This window comes from Salarias fasciatus, chromosome 14 (genome assembly GCF_902148845.1).
Source record: "Salarias fasciatus chromosome 14, fSalaFa1.1, whole genome shotgun sequence".
In the NCBI taxonomy this organism is placed as follows: domain Eukaryota; kingdom Metazoa; phylum Chordata; class Actinopteri; order Blenniiformes; family Blenniidae; genus Salarias; species Salarias fasciatus.
The window spans coordinates 2,958,873-2,966,851 of record NC_043758.1 but is presented as its reverse complement, the minus strand read 5'-3'; the positions used below and the strand labels follow the sequence as shown (position 1 = coordinate 2,966,851).

The window sequence follows — 7,979 nt, the reverse complement described above, 5'->3', positions numbered from 1 at the left end:
GGAGCGACAGTGTGAACACATTTTTCACGTTGGGTCGACCCACCTTTGGGTGGAGCCGCTTCGAGGAGGAGGTCCGAGGTCGATCTAGATGCCCAAGTCAGTATGAACACAGCCTAAACCTTCACTTCCCTGAGCAAATTGAACTCCTCCGGCAGCAGCCATGCTTGTTGTTGTTAGTTACCAGACGCTGAACAAGGCTCATGACGTCATGAGACAAGCCGGAGAGACTACGGTGGCTCAGAGGCACCAAAAAGGACCTGTTCATGTGAAAAGCTGAAATCGTTCATGTACAATTTCAGCGTTTTTAGCATCGTCTTAACCCAAAAAGTCGGTTACGATTCAAAATCGATTAATCGTGCAGCCTTAGTGGCCGTAGAAGCTGAGCAGCACCAGTGATCTCTTCAGTTTAACATAAACGCTCAAGAAGATTCTTTTGTCTCTGAGGTCAAGTGTTTCAATTTAGCTGATGCAGCAGAAAGCAAATATTCCTTTTCTTTAACAACAGTTTGTTTTGTTGACCCGCCTTACGCTCTACTGCCTCATGTTCAAACAGTGAAGTGATGGGGGGGTGGGGGGGACTTTAGCCCTGCCACAGTGGTTAGTGCTCTGACCTCAGATCCTTACTTCCTGTGTGGAGTTTGCATCTTCTTCCCTGTGCGGTTAGTCAGTGACCCTTGGTGTGAATTTGCTGCCTGAAAGTGTGAAGAAAGAAATGTGTTTGTGTGTGTGTGTGTGTGTGTGTGTGTGTGTGTGTGAGAGCGAGAGAGTCCAGTTGGCTGGCAGTTTTGAGACTCTGCTTTGAACCAGCATGTTGTCTGTTTCCACGGCGACACACAGGGCTGTATTGTGTATAGTGAAGTCTGCGATGCTGATGATGGAGTTGCAGTACTTTATTTATTTATTTATTTTTTTCCAGATTGCTGGAAGGCGTCTTCCTGAGGGACGTCTGTTAATGAGCTCAGCGATGAGGACAGTTGAACCGTTGAACGCAGCTTGTCGAGCTCCTCTACAACACTTTAAACGCCGAGGCGTTGCTGATGGCTCTCACACCTGAGGCCCGCCTCTCCGTGTCCTCATGTCCTCGGGACTGAACCGTCTGGTCGGCGCGTCGTGTCGACAAGCGGCTGAAGCCGCAGGCGTTTGACCATGAACTCCAGTCAGCCGTCACACTTCACGCTCAGCGGTTACTTCGACGTCGGCCTGTTGAAATACTTGTGTTTCGTCTTGCTGCTGTGTCTGTACCTGCTGATCGTCGGAGCCAACCTGCTGCTGATCCTGGTGATCTGTGTGAACAGAACCCTTCATGAGCCCATGTACCTGTTCCTGCTCAGCCTGTTTGTCAACGAGCTGTACGGCAGCAGCGGCCTGTTCCCGCTGCTCCTGGTCCAGGTCCTGTCGGACTCTCACACCGTGTCGGCGCCGCTCTGCTTCCTGCAGATCTTCTCCCTGCACTGCTACGGAGCGGTGGAGTACGTCAGCCTGGCCGTCATGTCGTACGACCGCTACCTGGCCATCTGCCACCCGCTGCGGTACGGCGCCTGGATGAGCTGCGGCACCATCGGCGCGCTGATCGCCGCCGCCTGGCTCTACGGCGTCACGGTGTGTGTGGTGATGGTGGCGCTGAGCTCGTCCCTGCGGCTGTGCGGGAACGTGATCCATAAGGTGTACTGCGATAACTTCTCGGTGGTGAAGCTGGCGTGCGCCGACATCACCGCCGTCAACATCCACGGGATCGCCACCATCCTCATCTCCCTGGGCGCGCCGCTCGCGTTCATCTTTTACACCTACTTCAAGATCCTGGCGGTGTGCGTCGCCGGGTCCAGGCAGACGCGGCAGAAGGCGGTCAGCACGTGCGCGCCTCACCTCACCTCCGTGCTGCACTTCACCTCGGCGGCCATGTTCGAGCTGCTGCAGGGCCGCTTCGACATGACGGGCACGCCGCTGCCGCTGCGCGTCGTCCTGTCGCTGTACTGGTTCACCTGCCAGCCGCTGCTCAACCCGCTGGTCTACGGCCTCAGCCTCTCCAAGATCCGGCTGCTCTGCGGCGGCCTGCTGTACGCGGCCAGGAAGCTCGCTCACGGCCGCTGTGTGGCGCCGCAAGGAAATCAGCACAATCCAGAGAGCTCCGTGCCTGGCTGACTCACACACACACACACACACACACACACACACACACACACACACACACACACACACACACACACACAGTCTCCACAGGACCGTAAGTCTGTGTGTGTGACTTTAATATATAAAAACTCCATCATATGCCATTTATCCATTCATTCATTTATTTATGCGACTCAGAAAACAGCTTTTATTTCGTGATTTCTGTCCTTGACTGTGCCTCAGAGGAAATGTACAGGTTTGATCTCAGTTCCTATAAACTTCAGGAGCTTGTTGTGAAAAGGACCGAATGACAGTTTGGACTCACTTCAACAGAGTGAGAGCGTCACAGTGTTTCACGCTTGATCAGATTTTCAAAATAAAAGCGTCCATCAGGCGACCTTCTGCTGTAACTGAGAATTGTAATTAAATAAAGATCAGTGTTCCTGTCAGACCGCAGATGTTTGTTTTCATCATTGTTGCAGTGGTCTTCTCCGTGTGCGGCTCTGGTTTCCATAACTTCTGTCGCTGGGATCACTTAGTGTAGAAAGCAGTGAACATGAGAGGAGATTCTAGTTTCACAGTGGGAAATAGAAACAAACTAACATTCAGGCCAGTTCAGAAAGTGTATTAGGAGGTTTATATTTAGTATTCATTTATTATGCATTAGATACCTTAGGATAGAAAAACATTTTGCAATCTGCACAAGACGAAGGACAGAGAAAAGAAGGAAAAGAAAACAAACCGAGGCTTTCTTTGCAGGTTGTACGTCTCAGTTTCATTGAGTCTTCACTCTTCATTTCTTTGAGGCCTTTAGCAAATAAAATAAATTCCTGATGAAGCACATTAGATCCAGGTTTTACCTTTATGTATTTGCGTTTGAGGACTTGAGATTTTCCCAGGATGAGGATATATTTAATCACAAAACCATTCATCTTTGTTTTCTGAAAGAAAACCACAAATAATCTTTTTGAGGAAAAGCTTCAAGCCGAATATTGTGAAGCCAGTTCTCTATATCCCAGAGTGCTGCTGTGAAAATACATAGAAAGAATAAATGTTCTGTAGTTTCCATCCCTCCACAGAATATGCATCCATCCCTGGAATAAAACTTTATACCAGAATGAGTCATGAAGTCTTTTTTGAATACTTTGTACAACTTTTATTATATTTTTTACTTTATTTTATTTATTTATTACTATTATCATTATTGATGTTTTCCCCTTTCGTTACCCTGCTTTGGGGGAGCGGGTGAGAAGGAGGGTGTCATTCAGGGGATTGTTCTTTATGTTTAGTGATGTTTTGAAAATGAAAATGAATGAATAAACAGTTTCCTTGGTCATCTGTGAGGATGGCAAATTTATGAGGAAGTCTTTCGATCTGTGATACGATCCAGAAATGGTTGCCATATCTGATGGAATCTGTCTGGTTTCCCTGAAAGCTCGGATCTAATTTTCTCCATGTGTAAAGTATTTGAGAGCTCGACTAGCCAGACATCAAAACGTGGGGATATATCTTTGTTCTAGTTTTGTAGAATAATTTTCTCAGCAGTCACCATCCCGTGCTGTATTCCAGTGGCTAAGAGCCCAGACCGGCTGTCTCTGGGTGTGACTCATGAAGTCACATCCTAATAACAGGCCCGTGCCTTCTGATTCCTTGAAAAATTCCCTGGAATATGAAACCAAAAACGGTTGTGATGTAAATGCGATTTGAACCAAACAATTTTCAAACTGACATTTCTCTAATAAAAATTTCTGGCTTGTAAAACCTCCATGTTCATATTATTAAATCATTAACTATGGAAATAAAGTGATTAAACGTGATTAAAAATGTAATTGTTTGACAGCCCTTCTAATGACCTTTTCTTTTCCAAATATAACCAAATCTAACCGGGCTGATCTGTTAGACCTGGCTCAGTGGTGAACAGAATACACACACCTTGAAAAACCTTCCATCTTAGTGGAAAAAAAGGGAAAAACCCGAAGAAGTAAACTGATATCTCTCAATAAGCAGGAATTAAATTTAGACTGTTAGTTATCAGCCACCTTCCAGATGTTCTGGTTTTCACTTTCAGTAACGTCTTTAGAAACATGAAGAACTGAGTATCTGACAGCTGATCTTAGAGGAAAGTTCCATACGCTTGCTGATTCACACTGATGGATTAGCTTCAGTTCGCATCAGTTTACTGTAAGTGGAGCTTGAGCCCCGGGGCCTGGGTTTTGATTGTCTCTGGGACCTCAGTCAGCTGTTTCATGAAGACAGTCGTATCGTCCGTAATGGACTCAGGATTCCAGGTTTTCCCGACACATCGAAAGGAAAAAAAACAAGCATTTGAGCAGCAGTATTGTTTCAAAATGGAGAAGCCCTGTTTGATTCCAAGTTTGATGTAAAGCCTTGGAGAAGAGCCTCTTGGTAATGAAACCAAACTAAACTGTCATGAAGAGATTCACGAGTGTTTCTAAATCTGCCCCGAAAACCAGAACTTTTACCAAACAGAAAAATTGAAGGATGTTCAACAGAACGGAAGCTCTTATAGAAGCCAAGAAAAGAGTCAAACTACCGTCCTCTGGGAGGAGACGGGAATCCAGACGATCCAGAACTAAAGTCAGATTGAGAGTCTCTAATAATTTTGTCCGAATTGGTTTTTAGTCTCTTTGCATAAACATGAGTTATGATTTTGTAGTCAGTGTTCAGTAGTGGGATTGGTGTCAGATTATCTAAGATCTTGGGGTCGTTGCCAGGATTCTGGATTAAAGTGATTACTCCTATCTTTAACGGTTGGTTCATCAAGTTTAGTTTGCAAAGTTAGTCAGTACTGTTGATCTCTGTCTGACGGTGATCTTTCATGCAGTTTGTGTTAAATTCATGAGAATTCCAACATTTTCAGTTTAGAAAACTCCCATTTAGATATACATGATGTTCAAGAACCTTTGTTCATCACTTCTGCAGTTAAATGTTTTTTTGCCCTCTCAGTAGGTTTGATCATTTAACAAGCTTGAATCAAGTTTCCAGTATTCAGTGTTCCTCCTGCTGGATCCAGGTGATCAAAAGATCATCACAGAATGATCTGTAAGAGCAGCAGCAGACAGAGAACAGTCAGGGACCGACTGGAACAAAGAACATAGGAGCAGAAATTCACCAAAACTCAAATTCTGGACTTTGTCACATTATTTGGTTTGAACCAGGACAAGTATTTAAAGTGCCAAAGACATAATATTGAGGTTACGGTTTAGGAGGACATTAAGGCCCCCTCGTAGTGGAACCACGATCAAAGAGGATCTCCCGCCACTCCTGTCACTCTCTAACAACCAGACGGGTATTGATCCTCTGGAGGCTATTGATCCGCAGAGTCTGTTTCCATTTTATTGAAGGGAAACTGAATTCCACAGGAGAGGAGTCAAACTTTTGTTTTGCTCCTCATCCTGTTTGGTAGCTGAGGCCCACAGAATTACATGGCTGAGGGTCTTCAACTGCCTGAACAGGTTTTGCTCCAGGAAGAGTTTGGGAATCTCCTGAGATCAGGTCTGTGATTGGTGCCAGTGCCACCACCATGAAGCCAGGCTGACTGGACTGTCATAAAATGGCATCTCTAACGTCATCAGATCTGCAGCCTTTCAGCTCGTCTGGTCTCATAAATAGTGAATAAATGAGAAGCAAGGATGCGATCCGTCAGGAGGAGAATCCAGCCCAGCGGCTTCACTCTGAGATCTAACAGTTCTAATCTGAGTGCCACTGCAATACGCAGAAGATGTCATTCTGTTTGGTGAACTCCTCAAACATCTGTCATTAGCCTTTTTTTTAACTTCAGTACTCAGTTCAGGACTAACCTGACCTTTAGGAAACCAACCCATCAACTGAGAACCACAGACTGGGAACGTCAGTGTCCTCCTTTACATGTATTCTTCAATTTCATTTCATTTTAAACTCTCTTGAATCAAACGTCTTTATTGGTAGATTGATTTTTATGTTCCTGATGTGTTAGTCTGGTTTTTATCATTTCTGTTTTCATGTTTTTAACATTTTAAACCTCTTTATTATTAGTTGTTTTACTTGTGAAGCACTTTGTAACTATAGTTTAGTGACGTGTGATATAAATGACGGTTTCGTAATTCAACCCTGAAGCAGCCGCTCTGTTTTCATGTGACGTCGCTCGTGGTCACGCCTCTCCTCGATCGCCCGCCGGCGGCGTCATCTGTGGGTGTGAGCAGGCGGTTCGAACCCAGTTTCGGCATCTGCATGTAGAGTTAAAAGAAGCAGACAGACAGTTGGAGCCGGGAGACGGGAGGAGGAGGAGGAGGAGGAGGAGGAGGAGGAGGAGGAGGAGGAGGAGGAGGAGGAGGAGGAGGAGGAGGAGGAGGAGGAGGAGGAGGAGGAGTGCTCACTGTTATAATGAATGTTTCAGAGTAACAGCAGCGAGCAGGTGGTGTTGATGATGAAGATGATGATGATGATGAACTCCACTCAGACTGCATTCTTCACTTTGGGTGCTTACTACGACATGGAGCTCCTCAGATATCTGTACTTCGTCATCATCATGTGTCTGTACCTGCTGATCATCGGCGCCAACCTGCTGCTGATCCTGGTGATCAGTGTGAACAGAACCCTTCATGAGCCCATGTACCTGTTCCTGGTCAGCCTGTTCGTCAACGAGCTGTACGGCAGCAGCGGCCTGTTCCCGCTGCTCCTGGTCCAGATCCTGTCGGACTCTCACACCGTGTCGGTGCCGCTCTGCTTCCTGCAGATCTTCGTCATCTACTCTTACGCCTGCTGTGAGTTCCTGAACCTGGCCGTCATGTCGTACGACCGCTACCTGGCCATCTGCAGGCCGCTGCAGTACCGGAGTCAGATGACGGACAGGAAGGTGGCCATGCTGATCTCGTTCACCTGGCTCTTTCCCGTCCTAGCGATCGCCGTCATCATCGGCCTGAGCGCCTCGCTGCAGCTTTGCGGGAACGTCATTCAGAAACTGTTCTGCGGAAACTACGCCATCGTCAGACTGGCGTGCTCCGACACCCGGGTCAACAACATCTACGGCCTGGTCTACACCATCATCTCCATCATCATGCCTGCCGCGTTCATCATCTACACCTATGCCAAGATCATGCGGGTGTGTTTCAGCGGCAGTAAGCAGACTCGGCAGAAGGCGCTGAGCACCTGCACGCCGCACGTCGCCTCCATCCTCAACTTCTCCTTCGGCTGCTGCTTCCAGATCCTGCAGAGTCGATATTTCACGGACAGTCTGCCCGGCATGCTGGACATCATCATGTCGCTCTACTTCCTCACCTGCCAGCCGCTCTTCACCCCGGTGCTGTACGGCCTGAAAATGTCCAAAATCTACCGGAACTGTAAACAGCTTCTGTGTGCTCAGAAGTGAGCCGGCTGGACGCTGAAGGCTTCATCTGTCTGCGCAGGGAACACCCCAGTCTGACGTTTAGTTTCTGTTCCAACAGCTGAGGGTTAAGAAGACTGTCTCGAAAAAATAAAGCACATAGTGATGGTTTTCGACACATTATTTATGAGTGGAGACAGGATTAAAAAAACACACAATTATCTGATCTGAGATGTTTTTGGAATTTCTGGAGAATTATGTTCATCTCTAACAGTCGGTGCGGTTTCAGATCAGGAGGAGGTTCCATCTAGAACTCTCACCTTTCGATCGTTCCAGATCTAGAATCATCCTGAAAGTCGTTGTCTGAACCTCAGGCCACTGGAAAATACAGAAAATTCATTTGTGAATATTGTTTCTCAAAACAAGTTTAACCACAAACCCAATGCTGGGTCTAAGTCACTGGTCTGGACTTCAACACAGCCACAGCTGCAACATGTTTGTAGGTTTTCATTGTGCTATTGAGCACAAACATCCACAAATCCAAATGTTT

At 46.7% G+C, this 7,979-nt stretch overlaps 2 protein-coding genes across 2 annotated transcripts; both read left to right on the top strand.

Moving 5' to 3' along the window:
* The first annotated feature begins 1,143 nt into the window (after nucleotides 1-1,143).
* Nucleotides 1,144-2,139, top strand: LOC115400677 (olfactory receptor 10A6-like). Its single transcript, XM_030108689.1, has one exon. The coding sequence runs from the start codon at nucleotides 1,147-1,149 to the stop codon at nucleotides 2,137-2,139; it is 993 nt and encodes a 330-aa protein (XP_029964549.1). The 5' UTR covers nucleotides 1,144-1,146.
* A 4,387-nt stretch (nucleotides 2,140-6,526) lies between these two features.
* Nucleotides 6,527-7,474, top strand: LOC115400676 (olfactory receptor 11A1-like). The gene has a single exon (XM_030108688.1). It carries the CDS (start codon nucleotides 6,530-6,532, stop codon nucleotides 7,472-7,474), a length of 945 nt encoding a protein of 314 aa, XP_029964548.1. The 5' UTR covers nucleotides 6,527-6,529.
* The last annotated feature ends 505 nt before the right edge of the window (nucleotides 7,475-7,979 follow it).

Bases quoted from the DNA above. Each gene is read 5' to 3' on its own strand.
- LOC115400677 (XM_030108689.1), top strand. From the start codon at position 1,147: ATGAACTCCAGTCAGCCGTCACACTTCACGCTCAGCGGTTACTTCGAC.
- LOC115400676 (XM_030108688.1), top strand. From the start codon at position 6,530: ATGATGAAGATGATGATGATGATGAACTCCACTCAGACTGCATTCTTC.